General features: G+C 39.0%; 1 protein-coding gene across 1 annotated transcript; it reads right to left on the reverse strand.

The window, feature by feature from the left end:
• Positions 1-10,688: 10,688 nt before the first annotated feature.
• LOC308617431 (protein FAM133B-like) lies at positions 10,689-12,938 on the reverse strand. Its single transcript, XM_081234598.1, has one exon. It carries the CDS (start codon positions 12,859-12,861, stop codon positions 12,118-12,120), a length of 744 nt encoding a protein of 247 aa, XP_081090724.1. The 5' UTR covers positions 12,862-12,938; the 3' UTR covers positions 10,689-12,117.
• Between the last annotated feature and the right edge of the window lie 258 nt (positions 12,939-13,196).

Below are 13,196 nucleotides of genomic sequence, written 5' to 3' on the forward strand. Positions count from 1 at the left end.
AGAAGGTTAAAAGATAAAAGTAAAATCATCTGTAGCTGCAATAAGTAGTTAAGGGATACACAAAACAAAAAGATGTGAAATATGATGTCAAAATGGTAAACACGGGGCAGGGGAGTAAAAATGCAGGGTTGTTAATATGCATTCATATATATAGAGGTTGCTATATATACTTTTAAGTTTCTGGTGGGGGAGTGCAGAGATCTCATCTTGTGGTGCCCAAGACAAGCCCCTTTGTAAGTTCCCTTGCTTATTACACCTGCCACCCTCCCATCTGGAGTGTCTGCCTCTTTCTTCGGTCTCCCCCTGTCCTCCGTGTACAAGAGGCCAGTTTACAAACCCAACATGATCTTTCTCCTTGCCCCACCTCCTGACATAACATTGGCGATTTTGGCATTCGTTTTGGTGGCTCTTTTTCACCCACAAAGCTTCAGTTTTATATTCTGTGTCTGTCCCTATACTCTCCAGGCCAATCTCATCTCCACTTGAAATGGATTACCCCCAGGATTTAAAACTTAAGTTGCCTATTTTTCACTTCTCTCACACCCTCACTTCTGCTGGCTTTCCTTTGCATCCTCACTGTGACTCCTTCACCTTTAATTCTTTGATTCTTTCCTGCTTTACTAGCCCATGACCTTTCCTACCATTGTACCACGTCGGCTGTTTCACTGATGTCACAGCGCTTAGGCCTGGCTGCCTCCGTTACTGCTTTGCTGGAAAGAGACATGAGACCACATGGGTTGGTGGTCCCACAAAAGACTACTCCCGTGCTCAGGGGAAACTGCTGGTTCAGCAGTCTTCCATCAACCTCTTCTTTTTTTTTCCTTAAAGTGACATTACATCTGAACAAATGAAATATTTTAAGGCCTTCTCCCACATCCCATCCTGATCGGCTCCCCAAGTTCTGACCATTTAGAGATGCTCTTTTCAGGCTTTTTTTGGGGTATCCTTCTCAAGATTCCTAATGCAGTCACAGAGGCTTGGGAGAATAGAGCAGCATCTCAGACCCCAGCATGCTCAGCAGTCACCTGGGCCTCCAGTTAAAATGCAGAGTCCAGGGCTTCCCTGGTGGCGCAGTGGTTGAGAGTCCGCCTGCCGATGCAGGGGACATGGGTTCATGCCCCGGTCCGGGAAGATCCCACATGCCGCGCAGCGGCTGGGCCCGTGAGCCATGACCGCTGAGCCTGTGCGTCCGGAGCCTGTGCTCCGCAACGGGAGAGGCCACAGCAGTGAGAGGCCCGCGTACGGCAAAAAAATAAAAAATAAAAAATAAAAATGCAGAGTCCAGGGCTGGAGGTCTGGGGTAGGGGGTGAAAGTCTGCATTTCCCACAGACTCCCAATGAGGCTGATGCTACTGTCTGTGGAGCCCACTCAGAGCAGCAAGGGTGTACAGCACTTATTTTAGAGAAAGCTACACACACTTGCATAGATGGAGACGCAGGGGTAAAGCAGAGAGTCCTCTGACTTGTCCAAAGTTGCCAACCACAGCCAGAGTGAGGGAAGTGTGGGCTGGTGCTCTCGGCTCCTGAGCTGGCGGTGTCCATGTCTCTTCTGTGCTGTTTTCCTCATTCCAAGTAGAAGCAGCAGCTGGACTGTACCTTCCTCGTGGGACAGTTAAAGGGTTTTACCCAACGGTGCACATCCTCAGCTCATGCTGCATCCTGCCTGCCATCCATGACCCTCCTTTAACACAGTCGAGTGCCAAGTAGGGAAGTGACTCCCCCCATACTAGGTCAGAAACACAGGCCAGTCCATCTAACCCCAGGCTGGCACTGAGGACCCCTCTCTGCAGCTCAGCCCTGAATCACTGAACCAGAGTTGTTCAATGTCCTGACTTCCCGCTGCCTGAACCATCAACATCTTCTTGATGTCGTGGTGCATCACGCCCAGTGGCTTTCCCAGGCCTTTTCTGTTTTCTGTAATTATCAATCAAAATTTTGTCCTGACCCTCTTCTCCCTCTCTTCTCCCTCCAAGACCTATGACTCCTCAGCACCAACTTCTACTTCTGAGCAGATGCCCCTGCTCATTGGTCTCAGTCTCTCTTCTAAGATGCAAACTCACTTCCATAATCTTTTTTTTTTCACTCCTGAAGTCAGCCACTTATCTTCCCAATTTTTGTTAACTGATATGTTGAATGGGCCACACATGTAACATATAAACCCAAGACATTTTTTTATCACTTACTGTTTCTTTTAACCCCTTCTGAAGGGGTATCCATCCCCTGCCACGGGGTAAGGGAGGTCCATAACTCTTCTACTCATTCTTAGGTAATAGAAAGCTCTAAGTTACAAAGCACAGTTTTGATACAGAAATGAGAACATCTAGTTAGTAGCATGGGAAGACTGGCTCTAGGCGGGCTGTATGCCATTCAGTCGGGGTTATGATCAGCTTCTCCTTTCCTCACTTCCCTCCTCCTGGATTTGCCAGCTGCTGTTCCTGACTTCACCAGAATGGAGGGGGGTGGAACGGAGAAGTAAAGGAACATGCGCTGGCGTGAGATGGCTTCACGCTTCCTGGGTGGACAGATGTTTACATTTGGCTCTTTTTCTTGTGGGCGCTCTGTGGGCTCTTGCAAAACCCATCTGGGCCCCTCTGTTAGCCTGTGATGTGAATGGTGCTTCTCCATCGGGAGCTGCTGATTCCATCTTGACTTTTGCCTCTGTGCTGCATCCTCCAGTCTCGGATTTCTGGGCCCCTGTGGCCTGGAAAGCCACCCTCTAGGGCAAGATTCCTTTAAAAAAACCCAAAAAATTTATTTTATTTATTTATTTTTGGCTGCATTGGGTCTTTGTTGCTGCGTTTTATAAATTTATTGGGGAGCTTAAGGGAGAATTAATGATAGGTATATAGAGAATGTAAAAATGAAATATGAGTCAATTATTAACTGCTGGAAAATTATAAGTTATACATGAAAGGAACTACTGAACAATAAAATGGCTCAGTAGAAATCAGTGTTCGTATAGCCCTAATAAAATAAACCGTGAATGTTGATTTCACCATATATTATTCATTGTAACTATTCTGTGAGAGGAGGGGAAGGACTGAGGTATATAAGGGAGATTTGCAAGGCAGGAAAGTGGAAAGAGAGCTAAAATCTTATCAACCGCAATAGGAAGTCGATAGATAATAACTGAAACGTATGAATTCACAGATAGCAACATGAGGTTGTCATTTGTGCAAGTGGAAGTAAATGTTAGAGGAGTTGAAAGTGTGTGAAGTATTTCTTTGGAATGCAGGATTCAAGCATGGATGGAGTGAAACAGATGTCTCTGATGTAATACTCAGATGTATTTTTATTTTTATTTGAGAGTCCGTGTCTGATAACTCTGATATCTTGATCATCTGTTGGTCTGTTTGTATCGTCTATATTTTTCTCGTGGGCCTGTGTGTTGGCATACATGAAAATTTTCAATTAATTGCCAGACATTATATACGAAAAGTAATAGCTGCTTGAGTGGTGTTACCTTTGTCAAAAGGTGTTCTGTTTTGTTTTTTGTTTTTTTTTCCAGTTTTTGTCAGGCAGTTAATATAGTGGTATACATTGTTTTCAGTCATTAGTCAATTTGAGGTTGGGTTTCAGTGTTTGTAAAGACCTTGTCTATTTAAGCTCCATTTTACTTTCAGGGTGTAATCCTTTAGCGGTACTAATTAAATCTGGGGACGTTTACTCAACAGCTGTGAATTCCAGGTTTTATCCCCCAGTTTTGTGAGATTGTAGGCAGCTTGTTTTCCCCACTCTCTTACAGGTTTCTCCTGGGAGAATTTTCTGAATAAATAGCTTGCACCTAAATTCTTGGCTTGGATTCAGCCTCTGGGATAATGCAAGCTAGGACAACATCTATTAATAAAGCACAATTAGATGGGCAGACAAAAGTAAGACTTAGGGCTAAGTAAACCCATCTCTCTATTACACTCAGGCCAAAACCAGCCCACGTATTTCTGTGTTCCATCCTGAGGACCATGAAAAATGAACCTTTATTTTATTTTCCTTTTATGATTTATTTTAGAGCTGCTCATTTATTTCTGAATAAGGCAGAAATTGGGAAAGAAATAAAGGGAGACATGTAGACTTAGATCCACTGTCAGATACTTGGGTTTCTGTTTGGCTCAGCTTAACTCTGTTACGAGAAGCCACAGTTCAGGCCTTCCATCTAAGTGTTTTTCTAAAGATACTGACTCCAAGATATTTGAACTTCTTTTTTTTTTAACATCTTTTTTGGAGTATAATTGCTTTACAATGGTGTGCTAGTTTCTGCTTTATAACAAAGTGAATCAGCTATACATATACATATGTTCCCATATCTCTTCCCTCTTGCGTCTCCCTCCCTCTCACCCTCCCTATCCCACCCCTCTAGGTGGTCACAAAGCACCGAGCTGATCTCCCTGTGCTATGCAGCTGCTTCCCACTAGCTATCTATTTTACGTTTGGTAGTGTATATATGTCCATGCCACTATCTCACTTTGTCCCAGCTTACCGTTCCCCCTCCCCGTGTCCTCAAGTCCATTCTCTATGTCTGCATCTTTATTCCTGTCCTGCCCCTAGGTTCTGAAGAACCTTTTTTTTTTTCAGATTCCATATATATGTGTTAGCATGTGGTATTCGTTTTTCTCTTTCTGACTTCACTCTGTATGACAGACTCTAGATCCATCCACCTCACTACAAATAACTCAATTTTGTTTCTTTTTATGGCTGAGTAATATTCCATTGTATATATGTGCCACATCTTCTTTATCCATTCATCTGTCGATGGACACTTAGGTTGCTTCCATGTCCTGGCTATTGTAAATAGAGCTGCAATTAACATTGTGGTACATGACTCTTTTTGGATTATGGTTTTTTCAGGGTATATGCCCAGTAGTGGGATTGCTGGGTCGTATGGTAGTTGTATTTTTAGTTTTTTAAGGAACCTCCATACTGTTCTCCATAGTGGCTGTATCAATTTACATTCCCACCAACAGTACAAGAGGGTTCCCTTTTCTCCACACCCTCTCCAGCATTTATTGTTTGTAGGTTTTTTGATGATGGCCACTCTGACTGGTGTGAGGTGATACCTCATTGTAGTTTTGATCTGCATTTCTCTAATGATTAGTGATGTTGAACATCCTTTCATGTGTTTGTTGGCAATCTGTATATCTTCTTTGGAGAAATGTCTATTTAGGTCTTCTGCCCATTTTTGGATTGGGTTGTTTGTTCTTTTGATATTGAGCTGCATGAACTGCTTGTAAATTTTGGAGATTAATCCTTTGTCAGTTGTTTCGTTTGAAAATATTTTCTCCCATTCTGAGGGGTGTCTTTTGGTCTTGTTTATGGTTTCCTTTGCTGTGCAAAAGCTTTTAAGTTTCATTATGTCCCATTTCTTTATTTTTGTTTTTATTTCCATTTCTCTAGAAGGTGGGTCAAAAAGGACCTTGCTGTGATTTATGTCATAGAGTGTTCTGCCTGTGTTTTCCTCTAAGAGTTTTATAGTGTCTGGCCTTACATTAGGTCTTTAATCCATTTTGAGTTTATTTTTGTGTATGGTGTTAGGGAGTGTTCTAATTTCATTCTTTTACATGTAGCTGTCCAGTTTTCCCAGCACCATTTATTGAAGAGGCTTTCTTTTCTCCATTGTATATTCTTGCCTCCTTTATCAAAAATAAGGTGACCATATGTGGTGGGTTTATCTCTAGGCTTTCTATCCTGTTCCGTTGATCTATATTTCTGTTTTTGTGCCAGTACCATACTGTCTTGATTACTGTAGCTTTGTAGTATAGTCTGAATTCCGGGAGTCTGATTCCTCCAGCTCCGTTTTTCTTTCTCAAGATTGCTTTGGCTACTTGGGGTCTTTTGTGTTTCCATACAAATTGTGAAATTTTTTGTTTTAGTTCTGTGAAAAATGCCAGTGGTAGTTTGATAGAGATTGCATTGAATCTGTAGTTGGCTTTGGGTAGTATAGTCATTTTCACATTGTTGATTCTTCCAATCCAAGAACATGGTATATCTCTCCATCTGTTTGTATCCTCTTTAATTTCTTTCATCAGTGTCTTATAATTTTCTGCATACAGGTCTTTTGTCTCCTTAGGTAGGTTTATTCCTAGGTATTTTATTCTTTTTGTTGCAGTGGTAAATGGGAGTGCTTCCTTAATTTCTCTTTCAGATTTTTCATCATTAATGTATAGGAATGCAAGAGATTTCTGTGCATTAATTTTGTATCTTGCTACTTTACCAAATTCATTGATTAGCTCTAGTACTTTTCTGGTAGCATCTTTAGGATTCTCTATGTATAGTATCACGTCATCTGCAAACAGTGACAGCTTTACTTCTTCTTTTCCAATTTGGATTCCTTTTATTTCCTTTTCTTCTCTGATTGCTGTGGCTAAAACTTCCAAAACTAGGTTGAATAAGAGTGGTGAGAGTGGGCAACCTTGTCTTGTTCCTGATCTTAGTGGAAATGGTTTCAGGTTTTCACCACTGAGGAGGATGTTGGCTGTGGGTTTGTCATATATGGCCTTTATTGTGTTGAGAAAAGTTCCCTCTGTGCCTACTTTCTGGAGGGTTTTTAACATAAATGTGTGTTGAATTTTGTCGAAAGCTTTTTCTGCATCTATTGAGATGATCATATGGTTTTTATTCTTCAGTTTGTTAATATGGTGTATCACATTGATTGATTTGCATATACTGAAGAATCCTTGCATTCCTGAGATTAACCCCACTTGATCATAGTGTATGATCCTTTTAATGTGTTGCTGGATTTTGTTTGCTAGTATTTTGTTGAGGATTTTTGTCTCTTATGTTCATCAGTGATATTGGCCTGTAGTTTTCTTTCTCTGTGACATCTTTGTCTGGTTTTGGTATCAGCATGATGGTGGCCTTGTAGAATGAGTTTGGGAATGTTCCTCTCTCTGCTATATTTTGGAAGAGTTTGAGAAGGATAGATGTTAGCTTTTCTCTAAATGTTTGATAGAATTTGCCTGTGAAGCCATCTGGTCCTGGGCTTTTGTTTGTTGGAAGATTTTTAATCACAGTTTCAATTTCAGTGCTTGTGATTGGTCTGTTTATATTTTCTGTTTCTTCCTGGTTCAGTCTCAGTTGGTTGTGCTTTTCTAAGAATTTGTCCATTTCTTCCAGGTTGTCCATTTTATTGGCATATGGTTGCTTGTAGTAATCTCTCATGATCCTTTGTATTTCTGCAGTGTCAGTTGTTACTTCTTGTTTTTCATTTCTAATTCTATTGATTTGAGTCTTCTCCCTTTTTTCTTCATGAGTCTGGCTAATGTTTTAGCAATTTTGTTTATCTTCTCAAAGAACCAGCTTTTAGGTTTATTGATCTTTGCTATTGTTTCCTTCATTTCTTTTTCATTTATTTCTGATCTGATCTTTATGATTTCTTTCCTTCTGCTAACTTTAGGGTGTTTTTGTTCTTCTTTCTCTAATTGCTTTAGGTGTAAGTTTAGGTTGTTTATTTGAGATGTTTCTTGTTTCTTAAGGTAGGATTGTATTGCTATAAACTTCTCTCTTAGAACTGCTTTTGCTGCATCCCATAGGTTTTGGGTCTTCATGTTATCATTGTCATTTGTTTCTAGGTATTTTTTGATTTCCTCTTTGATTTATTCAGTGATCTCTTGGTTATTAAGTAATATATTGTTTTGCCTCCATGTGGTTGTATTTTTTACAGATTTTATTCCTGTCATTGATATCTAGTCTTACAGTGTTGTGGTCAAAAAGATACTTGATATGATTTCAATTTTCTTAAATTTACCAAGGCTTGATTTGTGACCCAAGATATGATCTATCCTGGAGAATGTTCCATGAACACTTGAGAAGAAAGTGTATTGTGTTGTTTTTGGATGGAATATCTTATAAATATCAATTAAGTCTATCTTGTTTAATGTATCATTTAAAGCTTGTGTTTCCTTATTTATTTTCATTTTGGATGATGTGTCCATTGGTGAAAGTGGGGTGTTAAAGTCCCCTACTATGAGTGTGTTTCTGTTGATTTCTCCTTTTATGGCTGTTAGCATTTGCCTTATGTATTGAGGTGCTCCTATGTTGGGTGCAAAAATATTTACAATTGTTACATCTTCTTCTTGGATTGATCCCTTGATCATTATGTAGTGTCATTCTTTGTCTCTTGTAATAGTCTTTATTTTAAAGTCTATTTTGTCTGATATGAGAATTGCTACTCCAGCTTTCTTTTGATTTCCATTTGCATGGAATATCTTTTTCCATCCCCTCACTTTCAGTCTGTATGTATCCCTACATGAGGGATCCATTTTCTCCACATCCTCACCAACACTTATTATTTGTTGTCTTTTTGATGACAGCCGTTCTTTTTGATAACAAATGTGAGGTGATATCCCTTTGTGGTTTTGGTTTGTATTTCCCTGATGATTAGTGATGTTGAGCATCTTTTCATGTGCTTGTTGGCCATTTGTATGTCTTCTTTGGAAAAATGTCCATTCAGATCACCTGCCCATTTTTTAATTGGGTTGTTTGTTTTTTTGATATTGAATGATATGAGTTCTTATATATTTTGGATGTGAACCCCTTATTGGATATATTGTTTGGAAATATCTTCTCCCATTCATTAGGCGGCCTTTTTGTTTGTTGATAGTTTCTTTCACTGTGCAAGAGCTTTTAAGCTTGAAGTAGTCCCCTTTGTTTATTTTTGCTTTTGTTTTCTTTGGCTGAGGACACAGATCTAAAAAAGTACTACTGAGACTGATGTCAAAGAGCTTTACTGCCTGTTTTCTTCTAGGAGTTTTATAATTTCAGGCCTTACATTTAAGTCTTTAATCCATTTGAATTTATTCTTGTGTATGGTGTGAGAGAGTAGTCCAGTTTTGTTCTTTTGCATGTAGCTGTCCAGTTTTCCCAACACCATTTATTGAAGAGGCTGTCTTTTCCCATTATATATTCTTCCTCCTTTGTCATAGATTAATTGCCCATAAGTACATAAGTTTATTTCTGGGCTCTCTATTCATTGATCTATGTGTCTCTTTTTGTGTCAGTACAGTACTGTTTTGATTACTTTAGCTTTGTAATATAGCCCGAAATCAGGGAGCATGATACCTCCAGCTTTGTTCTTTCTCAAAAATGTTTTGACTATTTAGGGTCTTTTAGTTTTCCACACAAATTTTTAGAATTATTTGTTCTAATTCTGTGAAGAATGCCATTGGTATTTTGATAGGGGTTGCATTGAATCTGCAGATGGCCTTGGATAGTATGGTAATTTTAACAATATGAATTCCTCCAGTCCACGAAGACGGTATATCTTGCCATCTGTTTATGTCACCTTCAATTTCTTTTTTTTTTTATGGAGTATAGCTGCTTTACAATGTTGTGTTATTTTCTGCTGTACAAAGTGGATCACTTATACAAAGTGAATCAGTTATACATACATATATCCACTCTTTTTTAGATATCCTTCCCATTTAGGTCACCAGAGAGCACTGAGCTGAGTTTTCTGTGCTATACAGTATGTTCTCATTGTTATCTATTTTATACATAGTAGTGTATATATGTCAATCTCAATCTCCCAATCCATCCTACTCCCCCCTTCCCCCCTTGTTATCCATATGTTTGTTCTCCATGTCTGTGTCTCTATTTGTGCATTGTGAAAAAGTTCATCTGTACCATTTTTTTAGATTCCACATATATGCATTTATATACAATATTTTTCTCTTTCTGACTTACTTCAGTCTGTATGACAGTCTCTAGGTCCATCCACGTCTCTGCACATGGCAGTTTTGTTCCTTTTTATGGCTAATATTCCACTGTGTATATGTACCACATATTCTTTATCCATTCCTCTGTTGATGGACATTTAGGTAGCTTCCATGTCCTGGCAGTTGTAAATAGTGCTGCAATAAACATTGGGGTGCATGTCATCTTCAATTTCTTTCATCAGTGTCTTGTAGTTTTCCAGGAACAAATCGTTTAACTCCTTGGTTAGATTTATTCCTCGACATTTCATTCTTTTTGATATGATTGTGAATAGGATTATTTTCTTTATCTCTCTTTCTGATAGTTCACTGTTAGTGTATAAAACCACAACAGATTTCTGTATATTAATTTTGTGTCTTGCAGCCTTACCGAATTTATTGATGAGTTCTAATAGCTTTTTTTTTGTGACATATTTTGGATTTTCTCTATATACTATCATGTCATCTGCAAACAGTAACAGTTCTTTTCCGATTTGGATTCCTTTTACTTCCTTTTCTCGTCTGATTGCTGTGGCTCAGACTTCAACACTACCTTGAGTAAAAGTGGTGAGAGTGGGCTGCTGAATAAAGTGGCGAGAGTGGGCATCCTTGTCTTTTTCCTGATCTTGCTTTCAGCTTTTCACTGTAGATGATGTAAGCTGTGGGCTTTTCATATATGGCCTTTATTATGTTGAGGTATATTCCTCTATGCCCACTTTCCGGAGAGTTTTTTTTTTTTTATCATAAATGGATTTTGGATTTTGTAAAAAGCTTTTTCTGTGTCTATTAAGATGATCATATGATATTTATTTTTCAATTTCTTAATATGGGTGTTACCACCTTGATTGATTTGCAGATATTGAGCCATCCTTGAATCTCTGGGATAAATCCTACTTGATCGTGGTGTATGAACCTTTTCATGTATTGTTGGATTCGGTTTGCTAGTGTTTGGTTGAGGATTTTTGCATCTGGGTTTATCAGTGATATTGGACTGTAATTTTCTTTTTCATGTGGTATCTTTGTCTGGTTTTGGTATCTGGGTGATGCTGGCCTCATAGAATGAGTTAGGAAGCATTCCTTCCTCTGCATTTTTTGCGAATAGTTTGAGAAGGATAGAAATTAACTCTTCTCCCAGTGTTTTTTTTTTTTTTTTATGTAATTCTCACTTAAATTTAACTTGTCATAATCCATTGTGAATATACAAAGACAAACCTTTAAAACGTTATATTTACTAAGATTCTGGCAATAGTTTTGTGTAACAAGACACAGCATACCAGGCCTGTCACTCAACTTATTTATGGTTAAGTCTCAGCTTCAATATGAAGCTGTTAAAAAAAAAACCAAACAAACAACAACAACAAAAAACACATCAAAAACCTGCTTTTTACATGCTAAATATCTTGGCAAGTATGCTGTTAAACACAATAAGGAATTTAGAATAGCAAGAATAAGGAGTTAATAAAAAGCTAAACATTACAGCCTAAACAAAACTCATACAAAAAATAAAGGAACTATCACTGATTACATAAAATTTTCCTGACTGGTTAAAACCTAACAGTATAAAACATGCATTTTAGAATCTTTAGCTATCAAGTTCAAAAAGTACCAGTGTCATTTGAAATGATTCCTTTTCAAAGCCAAAGTGTAGTCAAAATTAGTTCAAATGTTATAACACATTCTAATGCTAAAAAACATTCAGTATTATTGAAGTGGAGGTAAATCCCAGAGCTTTTGGGGCATCCTCATGCTGCAAAAGGCTATTTCTCTGGTTCACTCAAAGTAGCATACGACAGAGTCCAACGATGTCACTAAGCTCAGTAAAGGGCAAGACTGCCATACCCGGCCCTGACCTCCCCATGAAGCATGGCTACTGTGTCCACAAAAATAAGATGTGTGAGGATAAAGGCACGCTATTCTGCTAGCTGAAGTGATATCAAACCCCACCCCCACCCCTAAAAGCTCCTTCCCCAGGTAAACAAAAGTATACAAGGGGAAAAAATTAAAATATGCTTATCTACAGAGTAAGGATTTTGAAACATCAACGTAATCCCTACTTCAAAAATGTTAACTAGAGTCATCTGGTCATCTCTGATTACATCTTAATGATGTATCCAGATTGTTTCTGTTGATTTATCATTAGATACTTCTAGTTAAAAATATTAACTTTATTCCCAAATATCTTAACCACTAGTATGACTGCGGTGTGTTATCTCCCAGTTATTAAGCACTGGAAGAGAAAAAAACAGATGTTCAAGCAGCAGGCAACAATTATGGCCCTTTCACACAGCGGCATCTGAGTGGCTACTGACAGTCCAGGAATAATTCTAAAAACAAGAAAATTCATGCATTTTAGTAAATATGTCATAATTTTCACAGTTGAAATTTCCTTAGACATTGCACTTTCTTTATAAGTGAATCCTGATTCTTCTTAATGTTATGGTGAGTCAGGACTTGAACTAGCAGCCTTCTTTTTCTTCTTCTTACTGTGTTTCTTATGCTTCTTTTTCTTTTTTGTTTTTTCTGTTGTTTTTTCTCGTTCTTCACTGCTTTTCTTCTTTTTTGCTCGTACCTCCTCAGTATAATCTGATTCTGACAGGGACTCAGATGATAAAGGTTTATCTTCAGGATACATCTTTCTTTTTTTGCTGAGTCCTTTAACGTCCTTTTCTTTCTCAGTTGCATCCTTTGACTTCTTCTTCTTTCTTGAACTATCCTTACTGTCTGATTCAGTTTCTGACATGGAACTTTCAGAAGATTTATGGGAACGGCTCTTCTTTTTCTTTTTCCTTTTTCCTTGTCTCTTATCCTCATCTTCAGAATCTGAAGAACTGCTGGAAGAATCAGAGCTTGATGAAGAAGAAGATGAATACCTACCAGATTTCTTCTTTTCTTTTTTCTTTCTCTGTCTTTTTCTGGATGAGCTCTCACTTCCACTTAATAATTTCTCCCTGTGTTTTTCTAGTTCTTTCTTCCAGTTCTCATTCATCTTTTCTTCAAATTCAGCCAATGCCTTGGAGCCTTTCTTTTTCTTTTCTAGTTGTTCTTTCACTTCTTCCCAGGTAGGCCTTGGTCGATTCAGATAATCTTGGATCGTTGGACCTGAAGACTGGATTGGACCCCTTGATCTGGCCATTGCTATTGGGTTCATATAGGCCACCCTATTGTCCCGCTTCCCCATGGTGCCGCACTGAGCGCTCAGTCAGCCGCTGGAGGACACCAGGCCAGAGCGGCGGCCGAAGCGCACCCGCCGCAGGTCCTTCTCTCTCCCAGTGTTTGATAGAATTCACCTGGTAAATCAGCATCAGTGTCCACGTGGTAGAACCAGCTCCCCAGAATGGCTGCCACCAGTGTCTGCATCCCCAGGGGGGGCTCCAGTTACCTCCTGCCTCTCCAGGAGACTCTCCAGGATCAGCATGTGGGTCTGACCCAGGCTCCTTTCAAATGACTGCTTCTGTCCTGGGTCTTGGAGCGTGTGAGATTTTGTGTGTGCCCTTTAAAAGTGGAGTCTCTGTT

Source organism: Mesoplodon bidens (genome assembly GCF_964165515.1).
Source record: "Mesoplodon bidens genome assembly, chromosome: 5".
Classification (NCBI taxonomy): Eukaryota; Metazoa; Chordata; class Mammalia; order Artiodactyla; family Ziphiidae; genus Mesoplodon; species Mesoplodon bidens.